This window comes from Falco biarmicus, chromosome 2, assembly GCF_023638135.1.
Source record: "Falco biarmicus isolate bFalBia1 chromosome 2, bFalBia1.pri, whole genome shotgun sequence".
In the NCBI taxonomy this organism is placed as follows: domain Eukaryota; kingdom Metazoa; phylum Chordata; class Aves; order Falconiformes; family Falconidae; genus Falco; species Falco biarmicus.
Genome location: NC_079289.1, coordinates 3,805,559 through 3,825,404, shown reverse-complemented (window position 1 = coordinate 3,825,404; position 19,846 = coordinate 3,805,559). Strand labels below are relative to the sequence as shown.

At 38.0% G+C, this 19,846-nt stretch overlaps 1 protein-coding gene across 15 annotated transcripts in view; it reads right to left on the bottom strand.

Moving 5' to 3' along the window:
- The window catches only part of EMSY (EMSY transcriptional repressor, BRCA2 interacting), a 49,904-nt gene that overhangs the window by 22,188 nt on the left and 7,870 nt on the right, over positions 1-19,846 (bottom strand). For 8 of the 15 annotated variants that reach the window (XR_008820099.1, XM_056327919.1, XM_056327915.1 and 5 more), the window contains exons 5-13: positions 19,610-19,785; positions 18,315-18,467; positions 14,655-14,914; positions 9,971-10,244; positions 8,716-9,018; positions 6,451-6,600; positions 4,774-4,947; positions 2,382-2,518; positions 704-883 (exon numbers count right to left, since the gene is read on the bottom strand). Coding sequence is in view for 14 of the 15 variants with exons in the window: in XM_056327919.1 (XP_056183894.1) it covers positions 704-883; positions 2,382-2,518; positions 4,774-4,947; positions 6,451-6,600; positions 8,716-9,018; positions 9,971-10,244; positions 14,655-14,914; positions 18,315-18,467; positions 19,610-19,785 (1,807 nt within the window). In the remaining variant the exon portion in view is untranslated. The remainder of the gene's footprint in view (positions 1-703; positions 884-2,381; positions 2,519-4,773; positions 4,948-6,450; positions 6,601-8,715; positions 9,019-9,970; positions 10,245-14,654; positions 14,915-18,314; positions 18,468-19,609; positions 19,786-19,846) is intronic. The other 7 variants (XM_056327917.1, XM_056327918.1, XM_056327923.1 and 4 more) reach the window with 4 other exon arrangements.

Sequence of the window (19,846 nt, the reverse complement as noted above, 5' to 3'; positions counted from 1 at the left end):
ACAAGAATATACTTCTCACTCAGTAATTTGGAGTACTTAACACAAAACCACTAAACCATTTTTCAAGGCTGATACAACTATGGTGCGACAAGAGAAAGCTACACAAGTGAGCTGGAACATGCACTGAACTGATAAGGACAAGCACTTCTCCTCCACAGCCCACTGTAAACACAGTCTTGAACAATCAAGACATGCAAAACATTGTATGTGACACAAGTTTAGCTTTTTTAAATACTAAGTGCAACCAGAGAAAAAGCTGAAACTGAGAGCATCCAGAAATAGGCCAGATTCTCTGTATACAGCCCCACCTACTACACATGGTTGCAGGGACAACCTGAACATACATCAACCAGAAAATAACTTCAATAAAACCTCAGATTTGATGGATGACCTATGTCCACACTCTGCGTCTATTTCTCATGATCTAGTATTAACTGTAGGAGTTGAAGAGGCATCTAGAGACACAACCAGACAGTTTCAGCTATGTAAAAGACTTAGTAAATCCTTCTGGCTTGCTCAGAAAAAGGAAACAAACCCAAACACCACGCTCAAGAAAGAAGAATCAAGGCCAACTGATTACGCCCCAAGTCTTATTCCCCATAGACTTATATTATTCCTGCAACAAATACGACACCACAGTGAAAAACTATTTACTTCCCATTAAAATTTAGGGGTACATTTCAAAAGAAAAATGGGTCCTCACTGTTACCTGCGTCTTCCCTTGCTGACCATAAACAATTTTAGTTGGGATGATTTTGGTGGCTGGCTGGACAGTGGAGCCTATTCCTTTTGGCTGTGTAACAATCATTTTTGTGATGGGTCTTGTGGCAGTGATGATAGCAGGTTTTGCTCCTGCTGGCACTGCCTGAATAGTTTTCTCCCCCTGCAGAGAAGTCAAAGTTTACAGGTTAACTTGGTGAAATTCTTCAGAAAGACCCAGTCTCTAAAAAAATACAGTTATAGACAAGTTTGTGTACCATGAAGTCACTGCTGCTACTGCAACTAGACTTACTTGATACAAAAAACATTTAAAGACCAATAACAAAAAAACCCTACAGCTTTAAATAGAAAAGCTACCAAAATCCCCTTTTCCATTACTTTACCTTTTGAGCAGCTCTGAAGGGGTGAACAAAAAGCAGTAACTAAGAGACACTGACAAGTTTTTTCAAGGTTGCTTCTAAGAATTCACATAAGTTGGAACTTTCCTCAAATCCTTCACAAATGTTTTCTGAAACCTCTTATTTCTATTAACACTAACTTCGGCAAGACATCTACAAAACTTTAATTTGGATTCTAAAAAAAAGTTATTTATAGATCTTTGTATTATCCTCATGACCAAGACATTAATTATGAATGGACTTTCTTTGAACTAAGAAAAAAAAAAATAAAACAGATTCACAGCTGTTTCACAGGGAACACTTGACTTTGGAATAGCGCTGACATATGACTAGATCCCCGACAGCTTAAGAGCAGCAAAGACATTGAGCAACATTAATTGCCAGCTCTTCCAGTGCTCCTACCAATTCCCATCAAGTAGCGGGAAAAACCCATGAACCATACTTGTTTCAGAAATATCATCACATTCTGATGGTTCCTACTGTGTAACACCAACGGATTTCCACTTGCGTGAAAATACATCTTCAAGTTTTGTAAACTACGGAAGTTCACAATCTTAAAAATTCCTAAAAGGTTTAGGAAAACCCCCAAACCTCCCTACTCAGCTCTGCTACTCAGGTAGACCTTTAAAGATTACATGATTAATGCATTAAAACTCACAACTCTATCTAGGAATATAAAGCATGATCACCATATTTATTTACTAGCACTTACAGGTAAACCTAGATGAAGCTGGAAACCTGACGTGCAAGACCAAAATCACGTTACCAAAAAAATAATTCAATGCTGTACAATACTGAGGTACAGGATGCTACAGTGTTACACACCACATAGATCAAAAGGTGGTACTCTTACTGTGAAGGACAGTTTATTTCTGCCCTTTACATCCAAAAGATAAACAGCTGGAGATGCAAGTTTGTAACAGGACCATGGTTCTCACTGGAGCACAAAGCAGGCAAGACTCTAGTAGTTTTCTTCTGCTTAATCCTTTTAGGATTACAAAATCATTAACCATGGCAAAAAGGCAAGCTCAAAAATCTTTTTATCTTCCATTAACTTTGAGAACATTCACAGCTTGTTTTAAGCATCTTTCATAACCCACAAAACATAACTGCTTTTCAAATATCCCTGACATTAAGGCATGCTATATCTGTTAAGGAGCTCACACAGGTTGCTTTTAATAGGGACTTTAACAGAATGAATGCAGCAGCCAGCACACAGCCTGTCACTTGGCTATCAATTTGAGACTTGAATCTCTTACTTACCCCAGCATTCAATAGCGTTGTAACAACATTTTTGCCTGGAAGCCCCTGAATTGTAGTTCCTTTTCCAGTAGTCTTTTGCACAACGATCACATTGGGTTTGGATGTCATTGGAATTGTAGTGATCTTGGTTGTAGTTCCTAAATTTTTGTGGGAAAAGAAATAATGAGTAGTTTATCATATGTTTATATACCACTACAGAAGATGGTGAGCTATACAGGAATCACTGTATTTAGAGCTAACAGCGTATTTAGATCTAACAGCACAACAACGACAAAATAAAAGCAGCATCTGGAACAGGAATTTATGTCATGGAACTCAACATATAAAGATTAAATTCCCACTCCACAAACCTTTCACCTACAGTAATAACAGGCATGTGAGGGACAGAGTAATCTATATTAGGACAGTCAGCCCCTTCTCACAAATTATGGAGCAACCTAATATTCTCAAGCTAACGTGTCTAACTTTTCAAAGGCTAGAAATTGGGGGAGATAAGGACACCACTAATACTCAACTCAAGGTCCTATCTGACCTCACAAATATTCTTCTAAAGATTTCTTCTGCAGAAGAATGTACATACCAAGAATGTATCTGTCAAGAGAAATACCAGCTTTTTTGGGCATTGAAATGTTGTAACACTGAAAGTGACAACTAGTGCCTTGGAAGAAGGAAAAAAGAAAAATATGCTATTGTTTTACAATCAGTTCTTAAAAGTTGCGTTTAGAAGTGGGGGGTGGGGTGGGGTGTTTCTTTTTAGGAAGAGCTGTGCTGGCTATTTCTGATCTTCTCCCAGAACTTAATTAGTTCCATTCCCTGTATCAGGTTTTTATTTAACTGCCATGACAGGTAATTCTAGTCAGCCCCCCCAGTCTACAAGAGTACATATGTACCGATACGTAAGTCATCACCATTACCAGACTGCCATTTCAGTATCTCAGACAACTTTTTATCACTACCTTCCACTTTCTCCTGGAAGAAAGTAGCACTCAGTCACAGCAGAGCTGCAGACCCAAGGATTCCCTCCGTCAGTCATGCCTGTAGATACTTCACTCATATATTCCAGATTAATAATTTTACTAATTCTGGGAAAGGGAATATGTGCTGAGACAAGACCATGATTTACTCAATTCTAGTGACCTTCAAAGGCATCTAAAGATTGCTTCCTTAAACAAAACAAACAAAAAAACCCCAACAAACCACCCTACCCCCAAAACAACCCCAAAAAAAACCACCACAAAGCAAAAATAAAAAAGGCAAGCATCCTTTCCACACCTGTGTTGTTTCAGGACAATCATTACTATCACTAACAGGGTCAGTCATGGGCTTCCCCACATTAGCTAGTGTCCAGGAGAATTATACTTGCATTTGTGTATAAACCTACTAGTAGATCTAGAAGTCTTCTGAACAATTCATGATATCCACAACAGGCTAAAAAAGTTACTTTTTCCCAAAGAAGCTCTAAATATCATTTTGTAGAAATCAGCATCTGAAAAAACTGAGGTACCTCTACCAGACTACTCCTCAGAGGGGGTTGACTGGACAGCTTGTGCAGCAGCTTCCAGTGGCTGACTGGTGCCATGCCAGGTCTTTGCTAAACACCAACAATGGGACCTTAGAGTAATTTAAAGATATTACCAGACAGGATGAACAGAACCAGCAGATCTTGCTGTACATATGTACCTAGCCAGGAAAACACAGCAGACCCTCTCTGCATTAGCACTGTTAAAAGTCCAAATCAGATACTAAGAAACTGTGACTGCAGTGAGTGTGCTTGGTCCTGGTCCCAAAGGTTTAGAGGCTATACAGGCAGAGAGCATCAAGGTAGGTCAGCAGACTAACAAAGATAAGCAGTAGGGTCTGCGTGAGGCTGGGAGGAAAAACTTGAAGTTAGAACATTGTGTAAGGGAAAGACAGGCTGACAATAATAAAAGAAGAACAAGATAAGGCGGAGACTACACCACTGAGTTTAACATACAGAGCTTATTTTTATTCTGGTTCTTTGGACATGCAGTGGAATAGAAAAGGGCAGCACCCAGATTATAAAATGCTTTAAATTTGGGCCAACAGTTTTCTGATCTTTCCACCCTCTAACAAAGTAGTTCTCCTCCCCCAACATTTCTCTTCTCCTCCCAGGCTTCCCTCACATTAGATGCTTCCTCCTTACACACAAGAACTGCTGCAATCTTTAAGATCACCTTACATCATTAACTTCTACCCATTATTTTCTTCATCCTCAGCTGCTTTTCTTCTGAATTAACAACTTCTCCTTTAAAGGTCCTACTAATTATTTGACCATGTAACCCACAAAAAGCCCGGAAACAGTTAGAGCAAGTCTGAAGTTACTTTTGAAATAGTCTTGATATGTAAGCACAAGAAGTACTCATATGCCTACCAGAAACAATATTACTGCTGATAATCTTCCCTCCCAGCGTAGCCAGTGATTTTGGTACCACAGTAATGATACTACCACTTGTAGTTTTCACGTAAGTAGCAGCCCCTGGAGTTCCAGCCATCCGAGCCCCTATAGAGGGGCTAACTGTTGGCCGTGTATATGTTGCTTGAGTTCCTGTTTTAAAGACAGAACAAGAAAGTTCACTGTCAGAATATGATCCTCTACTAGTATTTGTGGAAAAATCAGTTAATTTAGGTGAAAAGCATTAGATTTATTCAAAGACCAACACTGATTTATTACCACCCTTTACAATTCTCCTGCTACTTTTTAAACCCACAGAGCAATACTCAAGTATATACCAACTTTAAGAATCTTCTAAAGTATTTTAAACTTTCATATTTCATATTCATAAACTGTCATCTTTTAATACACATCCTTGTGCCCAAGATTTTAATTTTCAATAGATGTTCAGATTCTGCTGTATGTTTGCCACTTGCTCCTTTAGATACCTGAGTCAGGCATCTGATGACACTACCAGAACTGATCCCTACTCTCTCTTGAAAGACACCTATACTATTGCTTCTTCTATATGACAAGTTGTTTATAAAGAACACACCAATGACTGGTCTAAATATCACTCCAAGACTAAAAACATCATTTACAGTGATAATACAATTTTACGGTTTTAGCATTCAGCAGTAAAAACCAAACTTCCTGCCATGGTATGTGTTGTTTTTTTCAGATCTACTCCTTCTCAGAATGCAAACAGAACTGAGTCCCCAAAAGAAACTTGCTCAAAATAATAATATCAGCCAACAGCTACAGGAACATTGTAATTCCATTCTGCTTGTAGTGCTGCAGATAGTGCATTAGACCTTAACTGCTACAGATCACAGAGCAAGACAGTCTAACAAGAAAGCCATGTTTTCAAATCCAAGAGAGCACAATACAGGTTTTACCAATTAAACGAACTGTAAGCCTGCTAGATTTTTTTTAATGTATTTAAGAATGCTTTTGTGAAGTACTTCAAAAGTTTAAAAAAAAGAATACTAACCATTAATTTATGCTAATATTCCCAACCCATGCTAAAAGTTACTGTTTTCTGAAAACTAGGATAAAGATGCCCTTCAAATTTTTCTCACACAAGTTTACAATCTGAACAGTCTGCATTATTTCTGATCTTTAAGAAAACACAAATACAATTAGATCCCCAGAAAAACACTAGGAGTTTAAAATTCAATTTACTGCCCTTTTTATAAATTCACTACAGGACTATGAGCAAGTCACCTGTCTTTTAAAGTCCATATATGTAAAATAGGTCGGCATCATTCCTATCTGCTTGACATACCTAAAAAATTAATGTAAATTGTCTAATATAAGATGCTACAGAAGTGCAAAGTATCAGTATATGCTGCAAGAAAACCTCCTTTAAAATAAACTCAGTAAGGAAGGAACAGTCATATTTTTAAGTACCAATTCAAAAAGACCGTCAGAGGAATAAAAGAGTACTCAGTGCAAAAATCCTGATCTAGAACAAGTATCAACAGGACTCTGAACGTGCTGTTGTACTCACTGTTCACAAGAGAGAAGTGGGTTTTTTTTTACCCTAATAAACCATGTTTGATCATCTGTATGTCTGGGTTTACCCTCCCTTCCCTTCTCAGAGCCGTAACTTACCAGTGGGAGTAGTGACCAGTTTAGTTGTCATGATAGTCCCATTACTGCTAACCACCATAATAGGTGAATTGCTACTGCTGGGCAAGGTCGCTGTAACTGGTTTGGGAAGGATTTTACTGGGCTGCACCTGTTGAGTGATTATTTTAACACCTAGGAAAGGAGAAAGGTCACTGTTAAAACACAGGCACGAAAAGTTACTTTTTGAAATGCTTTCTCAGACCAAGCCCTAACGGGCAAGTAGCCCCACAAGGCTTCCATTCTGAGCCCATGTATTCTTGATCCTGAAAAGAATTATTTTTTTAGTTTGGGTTGGAGTTTTTTGCCTTTTTCTTGTTGGTTTGGTGGTTGTTTTTTTTTTGGTAAATAACAAGACATTCATCATCTTTGCCTTTCATGTGCCTGTTTCAATTCCTAGTTACTCCCACTGAGGCATGGGATTCCATTCCATCACAGATTTGTTGTAGCGATTTTTAACCTTTTCTGGTCCATGATTTGAAAAACAGAATGTTTCCCGGGAACCAACAGGTTACAACCTATACTGAATTGGTTCATACACAATGAACCATCTAAAAGTGAAATAGACCTTCATCTCTTTAGCCTGTAAATTCTAACCTGTCTTAATTAGCCTAGTTGACTTCATCCCTGTGAATAAATTTAGTAAAGATTTCTGCACAAAGAGTATTAGTGGGTGTAAAGAATGTAGTATTAGGCTAGGGAAGGCTGTTTTAAGTAAACTGCTCACTCGCCTCTTGATTTATTGGTTATCTTAAAGCTACAAAGGAACTGGGCTGAAACAACGTGAGTAGAATCAGCAAGAACGAAGGATGAGGACACCTTGGTACAGCAAAGATTCTGCTCCCTCTCTCTCTATTTGTGTCGTGGAATGGGAACTGTGAGATTTACTTCTCAGTTGCAAACCAGGAAATTCATGTCATCTGTTCAAAAGTATATCCAGGGCACTTACATCTTCTATTGTTCCACAGTGAGGTAAATGCATTGTATTGTGTTGGTGAAATGCTGTGAAACACCCAGCATAAATTAATCCCATCTAAATGTAGGCACTTGTATTTGTGTACAAATGTTTCTAGGTGAACAATTTCTTCCACTCAGGATGTGGAACATCCTCCAGAGATTGTTCCTTCTTTTTATGTTGACTATATAAACAGTACAGAGCCAGTAAGCTCCATACAATGAAGTTGGGAAAGAGGAACTGAAACCTTTGCATCATCCAGACACAAAACTGGGTAAAAAGCAAAGCCTCTGTGAAAACTGGTTCACATCTTCCAGAAATAATAGGAACTAAAAAAGCACACTGAGCCTAAACCCATGGTAGAAGGCAAGAAGTGAAGCTCTTATTGACCAAGTAGTGTTCAGTGACTGGACAATGGAGGCCTCTTATCTGTCTTCATTAGCAGCTATTTTTTCATAGACAATGGTCCTATAATCCAAAAGGAAGTTTATCACAGGACAGGAGTAGGGCTGTTTATTTCTTCATTCTATGGTCTATTTGAATTATCTGATCTAAATAGTACGAATATAAAATATATGAATATAAAATAATAACTTTACTGACATGATTAATATAAAACAGGGAGATAAAAATACTTTGCACTTTTACAGCACCTCTTCCTTCAGAATTAGGCAACTTTGCAAGCATTACTTCTTAGTACACCTTATGGAGATAAGAACTGTATTCTACAGCAGAGTAAAGCCAAGACAGAAAGACTATATGACTTGCCCAAAGTCAACTGAATGAATCAATGTTACAAAAGGAATAGAGTCCAACTTCCAGTTTCTGATCTAATTGTATTTGTTTTGACAAGTACCTCAAAAGCAGGTTTTGATTTCTGAACCCAAGAAAAGAATTAAAACTTGGATTAACTTTTTCTAGCTGATACAGTTGAACAGCTCTTGGATGTTCAGAACACTCTTGTCTTCCAGTTTCAAATCAGGTTACTTTTGAAGATATTTACACACATTTCAATCTCTAAAGTTAAAACATTTATTCCTAAAGCATGGTCTGCAATACTTGAACCAAACAAGAAGAGTGACAGAACCAAATTCTTCAATCAACGTTACCTGAAAACATCAGGACATCCTTCACTACCTACTTCTATCCAAGTTTAATGCTAAATCTTGTACTCAAGTCATTACGCCTTCATAACAGCTTCCCATGCACGTTTTGGGACTGAATTCTGCCCTACTTTCTCGAGCTGTCGTCAGACCTCACCAGTCAGCAATATGACACAAGATAACTCCAACTACCTGATTCCTGTTTGATCTGAATGGTGGGCTTGATGCCAGGTGGCAACTGAGATTGCTGTGGCTGCTGTTGAGCTACAGAAGACTGTACCAGCTGCTGCTGTTGTGGCTGCTGCTGCTGCTGCTGTGGCTGCTGCTGCTGTGGTTGTTGCTGCTGCTGGGCCTGTTGTATTTGGTGCAGCTGCTGTTTGGGGGACTGTTGATGCTGTTTGGGAAACTGTGCTAAGATCTGAGTTGGATTCCCAACCAAACCTTTTGGGGAAGGTAGTCTGGTAGAGGCAACTTTAATTGCCGATGTAGACACACCTGTGGAAGAGTAAATGGTTTAAGACTGCACAGTGCAACACAAAAGAAAAATATTACAATTTCTAATTTAATTTTGCATTTAAACTATCTTTACAACTGGAAAATACATAGATATACATAAGAAAAAAAAAGACTTGATTGTCTAACATTTTGTGGACTGGAACAAGAATGGAAAATATGAACCAGGAAAAACTGCAATGTGACATTTGTCATTCTCAGGCACCGCATTTTTCAAGTGCTGCTCACTGAGATCCTTTCTTTCATCCACAGCTGCCCTTCCAAATGTTAGCTAGTTGCTGTGGAGCTAAAACAGTCAAGCTAGCACACATAGTTGGAATTAGCCATCAGAAACCTAGGGATTTTAATCCAGGCTCACCTCAGGTCTTAATTTTTAAGGACTTGAAAACTGACATGCTGATAAAACACACAGATAAAAAGGTGTAAACACTCCTCTACCTTTCAGAATTGTCACCAGTATTAGCTACCACAAGAAATATTCTTAAGACTGGACATGTCAAGCGTAATTTGTATTTATTTAACGTTAACTTTGCAGGTTTTTGTAAATCAGGCTTTAAGAGAAGCAATCACCTTCAAATATTGGATACATCCATTTTTCCATGCATCAGAGTTGTTAAAGCCAGTCACTTTGAGACTACAGTGTTTTAATGCTGCAAAAGTAAAACCTTTTCAAAATAAAAAGCTATGCTGCACAGTCTCACAACATTCTCTTTAAAAAGGATCTGCACATTAATTGTTTAAGTAGAGAGGAAAAGAGTTCAACAAGAACTTCTGGGGAGTATCTTGGATTAGTTTCATCAGTAGACTTCTTTCATGTCTCCTGTGCTTTGCTCATCATATGTAAACATACAGTGCATCTTCCCTACGCTATTCTCAACACAAAGTAGAATTCATCAGTGAAAGAGTTTTTATAAACATAATGTTATTACCATACCTTGTGCTACTGTTGACATAACCACAGATGGTGTTGATGATACTACAGCAGTCACAGCAATAGTATTTGCAGCACAGGAGGGAGTGGAAGAGCTACTGCTGCTGCTGCTACTGACCAAAGAGGACTGAGAAGCAGTTATAACCACTGGTTGCTTTTGAGTAGTTGAGGCAATGACTGATGTTGGGACAAGTTTCGTAACTGCTGCATAGTTGTGGGACTTTGAAAGGATGTTGGGTACGAAAGTTGAGCTTGGAGAGGTGGTTACTATTATCACCTGAAAGAAGAAAAAGAACAACACGAAATTCATTTGTTCTTTGCATTTATTTAAAAGCATAAAATTTCAGTACTGTATCTGTCTATGTGTATTTACTTTTAAGGATACACGTTATTAAGACCATTTAAGATTGTCATAATCACATTTGCTGGCAACAAAAAAAAATTAATTAGTTTGAAGTAATAGTGTTAAACAGTTCCTTAAAATTAGAAGGTGTTTTCTTCCGAGGAAAACAATTACTATTTAATTAAAGTAGAATTACCTTATGTCTGAAGACAAACAGACAGGAATGAACTGCTTGGCTTATTTACACTGGGCCAGGAAGCCTGAAGGTCATTTTAAATGCAACTGAAGGGATTTCCAGCAAGTTTTAAACACCGTTCTCCCAAACTTCGCACATATTTCAAGAAATGGCAATGAGGGAATAGATGTTTGGGTTTTTTTTTTTTTCCCCTCTTTAACAATGAGCAAGCAGTTGCTGAGTTAGTAATAGGAAACATTTTTGACCCACAAGGCTGTAAACAATATTTCATCAGTGAAAAAACTGGTTTAGGTTTGAAACAATTTCTGCTTTAATTAGTGCTCTCAATAACAAGAAATTATTTCTTATCTGTCTGAAAACCATTTGTCTAAAGAGAATAAACATTACCCCTAGTGCGACTTACAATTACAATGCCATGAATCTGATCTGACACAGAAAAACATAGAATTCATTATAACATTGGAAGAGAACTGTTCTTATGCAACTGATCTAGAAAACTAAGAATTTTAAGTATTGAATATGGGAACTGTTCACATAAAATGATTCCTTTTATTCTGCTTACATGTACCTCCTTGTACTTACAGTGAAAATAGAAACACACACCACAGAAATACAACATTTTCAGTTTACCATGCAAGAACGTTGACAAATTGTTTTAATAATGCAATTGTCCTAATAAAAAATCCATTTATTAAAACTTTGAAAATTAAAACTTATTATTTGACATAACAAAGGCAGATAGAAAAAAGGTACAGAAAGAGCAAAGAAAACCTGGGTCAGCTCAAACCAAAAGTCTTACACTACTACCCAAGGACTTCTGAAACCTTGCCTGATAGAGAAAATAAATAATATGGTAATGGTACCAGAAAGAGACTTTAGTGACAGATCAAACACTAAAAGATTAAGATATAATTCATTTAATAACAACAACAAAAAAAGCAATAGCCACATGGATGGAGTAAAAGCAGCTAATTTCACCACCATGGTTACCTCTGCCTCTCCTTTTGACCCAGTGTTTGGTTTTATGGTCCCCACTCCTCAGCTAAGCCTTTAATATCTTGACCTGAGGAAAACCAGAACCTTACTACCGCCACAAGCTACAGCAGGTTGACCACAACTGACCAATGTCTGAAGGACAGGAATTCCACATCTGCTGCTCCACCACTTTATTGCATTCTCCAGGAAGAATGTTTTCTCTGCACCACTCTTGCTTTTGCCTTCTGCCTAACCTTGATTTAACCAGAACACCCTTCTGAAACTGCTCTTAGGCTACAACCATGCAGACAAGCTGAACACAACACAACTTGATTCTGGTACGAGACTTGCAGGTGGAAAGACCCTATAATGTGCCTCTGCCATTTTATCCTATTTCTTAAATAGACAGCTAACACTAGAAACACTCCCCTAGTGTTTGAATTTTAGAGCCAACTCCTTTCCACCTAGAATAACTAATTTAGAAATACAGGACAACTTGCAGTTAAAAAAGGCAGATTATTCACATTTAATTTCCTATCTAATCTGTAGTGCAACCTGGCAAGTTCAGCATTTCAACCAAGTAGGTACAGACATGTAGGATGAATCTGGGAATCATCATGACTCCTGAAGACCATTGTTCTTCATTCAAAGACAGAGATAAAACCATCAGTCAAGATTATCATCTAATAACACTTTATTTAATCATGTAAGGAAAAAAGCTTGTAAAGCATTATAGCTCAACAATAACTGCTGTCCTGCGACTAAGCAGGTTTGGGTCTCTATTTCTTCTTCCAAAATTAACACAGCAAAACAAAGTTCAGTGAGCTGCATGTATGAAGTATATCCAGAAAATTTTTTTGGATATTTAGAAGTAAAAATTTAGAAGTATTAAAGCTCAAATCACAACAATTGTATTTTTGAGATACTGTTTTCTCATGTACCTTGAAATGATCAAAGTAACCTCATCATGAGTACCAAAACCGCACCACATCTCTTTTACAGCAGAAAGACTGCCTGATTTTTAATTATTAAAAAAACCACAAGTTGCTTTTTTGTTGCTGTTGATTTTAATTGCTACAGTAAAAACAAATTCCTAACATACATTGAAACTAGTCGTCAGCTGTGTTTTGATAGACATCAAAACCTAGTCCTTGAAGAAATAAAGGCATTAACTGCCAGAAGCCTCGCTAGCTAGATTCCTTCTGTGTCCTAGACAGAGGACTTTATTATAAGACAATCCAGAAATTGGAGCTGTGACATTATTAGTCTTCCTCCAACCTACTAAACGTCAAAACAATTCAGAAAGTTGGCATGCAGAAATGAAGAATTTTATTCATAGCCAACAACTTCACTCCTATCCAACAGCACTTGTTTAAAATAGTACACTTCCAATTTGAGTGTAACAAATCTGACAGTTTAAAACTACTAAAAGGGATTTCTCCCACTAAAACAATCCAGTTACATATTTTGGCATGTCTAAACCCAACAAAAGAGGGCAGTGTGACACGTTCAGAAAGTCAAATACTACGCAAAGCAAACCCTGAAATTTCCACAGCAGATCAAGCAAAGGCACAACTACAGAAAAGACTGTATCAACAGTCCATTCTCTTCCCTTTGGAGATTTAATACACTCCATCTCTAACTACCATGATATATAATAGTGAAACTTAATACAAGACTACAGACGTTTAAGGAAAAAAAATTCTTCCTGCACAAAAGATGAGTCTAACAAGAGCAACAGGATGGGTAGGTTAAGCCCTATACGAACTGTGGATTTGCTGCACTGAATGCAGGACGTTCTACTTGATGGTTTATGCTCACTCACGGATCTCTATACATGTATTCAGAGACTAAATTTGATTAAGGACACTGTTAAAGAACAGCGAATCAAACGAAAGCACCAAAGAGCTCTGAAGCGGGAAAAGGCCAGAAAGCAAGCTTTTTATTGCATGTTACTTCAGTTAATCTTCCTTGGCTTTAAGGTTTCCAAAAACTAGGACATGGGAACTCTGCTAATCCAAATAGTCATAAAACAATTAAGAAAAGCAAATACCACGTGAAGGTTTGAGCTCAATAGTCAAACTCTCACAGTTGGAAAAAATATGCTTGTTAGTGGCCAGCCTACCATCAGCCTGTCAGTATCAAGGCCAAATTAATTCCACAGACCACCCCCTGCCCCAAGTCTGCCTTAATTAATAACTGTACCAAGAATGAAGTTGGTCTAAGCCATTAATCTTTTTTTAAACCTTAAGAACAAAAAAGTAGGTGCATCTGAAATGCTTCCTAAAGCATGGGAAAATAGTCATGCCATAGACTAAGCACATAAAAATCTGAGTCCAAAACAAATTTTACACTGAAAACCTCTCTCACACACTGCGTTCTGGTGAAAGCTGGGCACGCTCCGCTGAAATAATGCGACTGAATTTGACCACTATAATACTGTTAACGTAGAATGAGAAATGGCACCCTAGTACTGAAAGGAAAATAAAGCCCCCCCCAAGTCTTTGATCAACTCCAAGAGTAACCTTTATAGACCCCAAAAAACTAGTTTCTAGACAAAAGGCTTGGCAAGGGAAAGCCCATGCCACCTCTCCTGGAATTCTACTACTGCAAAGAATAATTATAAATAAGGAAAATAGAAATAAGAAAGATTACCTTTGACCAATAGTTGTTACCATCTGAAGGCTGTTCAGTGGCCTATGTGATCCAGTTCTCAGTGGACTAGTGTCCATATCACAAAACCCAACACCACAAATGGTACTAACTGGCAACCTTGTTGGCAGTCTCACCAGAGAGGCCAAGAATTGAATGAGCATGGAGACTGAATCCCCTCTCATCCCTAGAAGTGGTCCCTTCAGGTCAGGGTTGAGGCACATTGGTGGGGCAGTCTGGGGGAAGCTTGCACTCCCGCTGCCTGTGCTGTACCTGTTCTGTGGATAAAAAGAGGGCTTCAGTCTCCACGGCTGTCAATCCAGGTCCTTTCACACACAGGTGAACTAAATTCATACAAGAGTTTGGTTTTCTCTTTGTTCTTTTTAAAGGGGGATTGCCTTATCCCAAGTGCAATCCTTAGAAAACAGCTAGACAGTTCACAGAAAGGAAGAGTCAAACATCATATCTTATTCGTTGATAATACCAGAATAAAGTAACATTTGGCAGCTTCCCCCACATACCTTCTGTGTTGTCGTGTTTGTTGTCTGTGTTGAGGGCTTAGTGAAGGTTATTTTCACAGGCGACATGTGTGGTGGCAAAGAGTTGGCAATGCTCTGCATTATATTACTCATCTTGGGGCTGCCACTTACAGGCACCGTGATGGTTTTAGTGACAGGAGTCACAGCCTTCGGGACTTCTTTCAGGAGAACAGGGGAAGAACTAGAAGAATTTGTTCGCCGTCTTTTGCGGGGCTTTTCATCATCATCTGAGCAAGTAACACCTGGAAAAGAAGTACTTTTTCTGTATTATATTTTCTCTGTCTGTGGCACTCCGTGCTTCCTAAAACACTACAAACTTGCTGAGTGTTACACCCACTTTCAAATATAATAAAAAGAAACAGAGGATGATTTACATCTTACAGTCACAACTAACCTGTACCACACCACAGACGGTCTTAGCCCTTGATATAAACCACACCACCAGTGCCATAAAACAAAGAAAAAAAAAAAAACAAAATCCAAGCTACTCAGTTACTGAGTCACTTCATTCAGTTTAAGAGATTAAAAGGACTTAAGAACCAGTACAGGGATTTCATGGTGTCTACAGAAGTTTGACCAATGAGCCTATACACACAAGGGTGGTGGGGAAACATCATGCACACTTTGGTTTAAAACTTCACGCTACACTGGTAGTGGTGGTTTTGTTAACAGCAACTAGTCCCTTAAGCTTGTCATCCTGTAGTCTTCTCTGATTTCAGGCTTTGCATCTGCTTTCATGCCATGCTTATATCGTTACAGTACCACTCCCCCCTTTCATCTGAACTGCATCTTGAGATACTTTTTTTTAATTATATATATTTTAACCATAAAGGTCAAACTTTACTTTATCAGCTTCTGCCTTGTTTGGTGCATCTTGTGCAACAGATGTAAAATGGCACCTAACACACAATTAAAAACAAAAGTCCAGTCTCAAGGAGTTTCATTCTTCCTCACTATCTGTGTACATACAAAAAAAATCAAATCTGCTGCAATATTCAGCTGAGCAAAGGATAACAGCGTGATCAAGGAATGTTGAATCCATATGAAATCTTCCAAAGTAGGCAACAGGTTCAAAAACTGGTATACATTACAGAAAGACACAGCTTAATGACCTTGAAAATCTCTTACAGCTATTGGGTAGCATTTATGTTTACCAAATTAGCCAGTGTAAAAAAATTTTGAAAAACATCCATAAGCTGAAAAGACACTACCTCCTCTATACTGAACAAGACTGAAGATCTTGCTCCCTATGCCTGGGGCTTCAAGACAAAAAATGCTGTCACAGCAAAAAGCAGACTTGCTCGTAATCCAAGCAAATCTGGTTGGCAGTCAACCTCTAATTACAGACAGTATCTCATTACGGTCAATCTCTAATTAAAATAACTAAATATTCTGGCATGCAAAATGTGAAGATGCAGGAATTGACATGGACAAGAAAGTGCCCAGCAGCATAGCAAGTGATTTCTGAAAAATGGGATTTGCCCTTAGTATGAGTACCAGCTCATTTGCAGGTACACTTCAGAAGGCTGACAGTTACATTCACGTAAAAACGGGAAATTGAACTAGAGAAGAGAAGCAAAGGCTCTATTTCAAATTTGCTTTGAACTCCAAAACATAGTTTTAGCTGGCTGCAACAGTACAGACGAAGAGCGGATCTACAAGTCTGGATTTCAAAGCTCTAATCAGCAATTACTTTATGGCCCTGAAGAAGCCCGGTGGTGATCTCCATCTATAAAGCAGAGATTTGGTTACATGACTAAGGTCTATTATGAACTAGCTTTTAAGTATTAGTGAGTGCACTACACAAACTTTCAACTCTGAGGTCTCCAATCGCATTGAAAATGTGCAGGAATTTCAGAATCTCAGAACCCATTTGAATCAAAAATCCACAAGCGAGAGGATGTTAGGACACAGCTGTTATTTTGGTGGGTCACCAAGAAATACTGAAGATAAAGCTATTTGTTATTCACAAAAAAACCACCCAAAAAACCACCCCAATTAACCACAGAAGTAAGAAAGTAAGATTAAACTAGCACAACATTATTCCATGTTGGTACAGCTCATTTAATCTCCTGTTTTCACTGCTGGGGCTTTAAGAACGTTATTCCTATAATTTCACGTTAGAAACTGCATTTGCACAAAGTCTTCCACAAGCATTTAGCTGAAAGGTAATACAGCTTAACCATAATTCACACTTGACGAGCAAGGAAGCAGAGGCACGGAGAGGTTAATGGCTCAATCAGACAGTGACTTGGATAAGGTCACATAACAGATCAGTGGCAAAGTCACAACTAACTCAGGCCTCCTCAGTTTGCTCTTAAGTAGGTTTGTTAAAACTAATGTGACTGATATACTCTGAAAAACACAATTCCTTTAAAAAAGAAAAAGAATAAAATGAAGTGCATGAAGTGGGGGAAAAGTTAAATCTAGGGATGAACAGAATAAAAATGAGAACCTTTCATCCCTCTATCGTGTGTCTACACTGGTTTTATACTCATTACCACGTAATAATTCAATAGAACTCTAAATTAAATTTTTAAGAGGTTAAGAACATTTTCCCCTGAATCTTTAAACTAAAGATGAGTGATCAGTGCATTAAATCAGAAAAATGAAAAATCTTAATGTAATGGGTTCTGTGGGTTAATGTAGCCATTAAAGATGGTGGTTTGCAGGTAACATTACATTTACATACAATGTGACATTTCTGACTAGCTCGAAGTTTATACAAACATGCACATCTAGCATAAAGATTAAAATAATTTTTTAATATTAAAGGTATCCACAGCAAGCATAAAACCAGCACTTATCAACTTCACTATTAATCTGTATTTATCACCTACATTTTGATAGACACCAAAAAAGGCGGAAGGAAAAATTTTTAATTATTAGTTAAATAAAACTATGTTTGATGAGCTGGGCATATGTATGAGGACGTAATTCTGCTTTAAGAACTAGGTGATTTATTAGCTAATGAAAAAAAGGTTGGGGGAGACAAGAAAAAAAGACTGTTTCTAGACATGGATAGAACCTTGTATTTCCAAAGTTAAAAACATGAAGATGGGTATCTGGTGGGATTTTGTATGGAGTTTTCACAGTTGCCCAGGAACACAAACCTCATTAAGATTTGCTTCCAAATACATCACAAAATGGCCAGACATAGTTAATGTAAGCATATAAATGCTTACCAAACTATGGTATTCTAAAATAATCTAGGTCAACTGTGAAAGTGGAAAGGAGGGACCTTTCCTAACTCAAATAAGTGACTACTATGCATTATTTAAACAGAAGGAAAAGGGAAGTCCTCTGCAGAAGCAACCAGCAGAGCCACCTTTAAGACTAGTTCTTAACAAGCTGGATTAGAAATCCACTGATATACAGCAATTCCTGTATTTTATTTTCAAAACACCTCTCACTTGTTGACTTTGCCATTACTGCTCCCTGCAGCATTTTACAGTGAGTGGATTTATTCTGAACACAATTTCTCTGAAAAAGGGAAGCAACAAATTCATTCTTTAGATTAAATGAAGACACAAAGGCATTAAATGACTTGCCCAGGGTCAGAGTGTTTAACTCACTTCATGCTTCAGCCACAAGACTGTCCCTTTCTTTCCCTTTGGTTAATCAGTTGCTAGTATCACTTACTTTTGACGTAAACAGTACTTCCACTTGGCAAGACGACTACATTGGAGGCTGGACTGGCGGGTCTGGGGGACTTCACTGTTGCTACACTGCCACTTGGAACAGGGGTAGATGTTGGGGTTGAAGTGGTACTTGTGTAGGAATAGCAAACCACCACTGAAGAGGAGAAAAGACACCTTCCATATAACTGAAGTGCAGAATCCCATTATTCTATCACTCTTTTAACAATAGAAATGGAAGCCAAAGACTTATTGGGTCATTATCCACATCTTTGCCTCTGCAATCCTGTTACTGCTGAATACTCCCCAGCTTGACTTAAGCATAGCCATGGAATTAACTGCCTTCAAAGACAACATAGAAATCTAACCTCCCTCCACCCATCCCAGAAATCTGCACTGCCCATTCTAGACTTTTTATTTGTATTATTCTGAAGTTTTACTTTACAACCTGTTATTTGTCATTTTAGCATTAATTCAGTATTTCAATTTTTGCTTTTCTGTAAATGACCATATCTACACTGCTGATAGAAAATAGCTAGTGCCGCTCCTCAACAGCGCATCAGCTGAAGAAACCAAAATATTCCTTCAGTAATGAACAACTGATTTTGCTAATCAGCTCTTTTAAACTGTTGCTTCTAAGTAATAGAACAACAATCCAGTACTTCTCACAAAACCAGAATAAAACAGCTTCTTTCAAGAAGTGTTACACATTCTCCAGTTGCATGAAGCCTAATTCAAGCCCATTCAGCCAAGCCAGATGAAATGTGTACTAGCATTATTTAAAAGGTATAGGGAAAGCAGAAAGCAATCTTAACTTGTTAACTCAGTATGTTTCATCTGAAGGGGGAAGGGGGGGGGGGGGGGAAGGGAGAAACCCAACAAAATTTTCTTGACTTTCACCAAAACCTACTTACATTCTTAGAATAGCGTTCTGAAACATCTTTCACCACTTACAGAACTTCATAAAATCTAAAGCCATCAGTCAAGGTTTTATAGTTTATAGAAATTAACAAGTTACCCAGTGAATTTCCCCCTATTTTCCTGGGGTTTTTTTTTCTTTTTTAAGTTTCAGTTGCTTCTGTGTTCATTAACACAAAGCTGTCTGAGTTCTGCTGCAGATGCTGCAAAGGCATCTTTAAGAAGTAAAAACAAAGGTATTTTTTCATATTTCTATGAATATAATAAGAGAAAATCTGGGTGGTTTTTTTTAATCTAACACTTCACATCTAAGATAACAATTTCAACTGTGACATTTTTTATATTCCCACAGACTGCAGTAGAATCCCGTCTTTCTCTCACCTTCTTTGTTCCCAGTTTCTGCAGGAACTGGAAGAGATGCATTGTGCTGAACAGCTGCATTGGCAACAGCATTAGCGGTAACAGTAAAAGCTGTTTGTGGAACAAGCCGTGGCATCAGTGGTACCAGTCGACGACCTTCTATAGACCATTCAGAAGAGCTATTTGGTCCAGACATACTAAACAGAAACGCACATTCTGTAAGTATCCTGCAGAGTTTCCAAAATATGCAGTATTCTT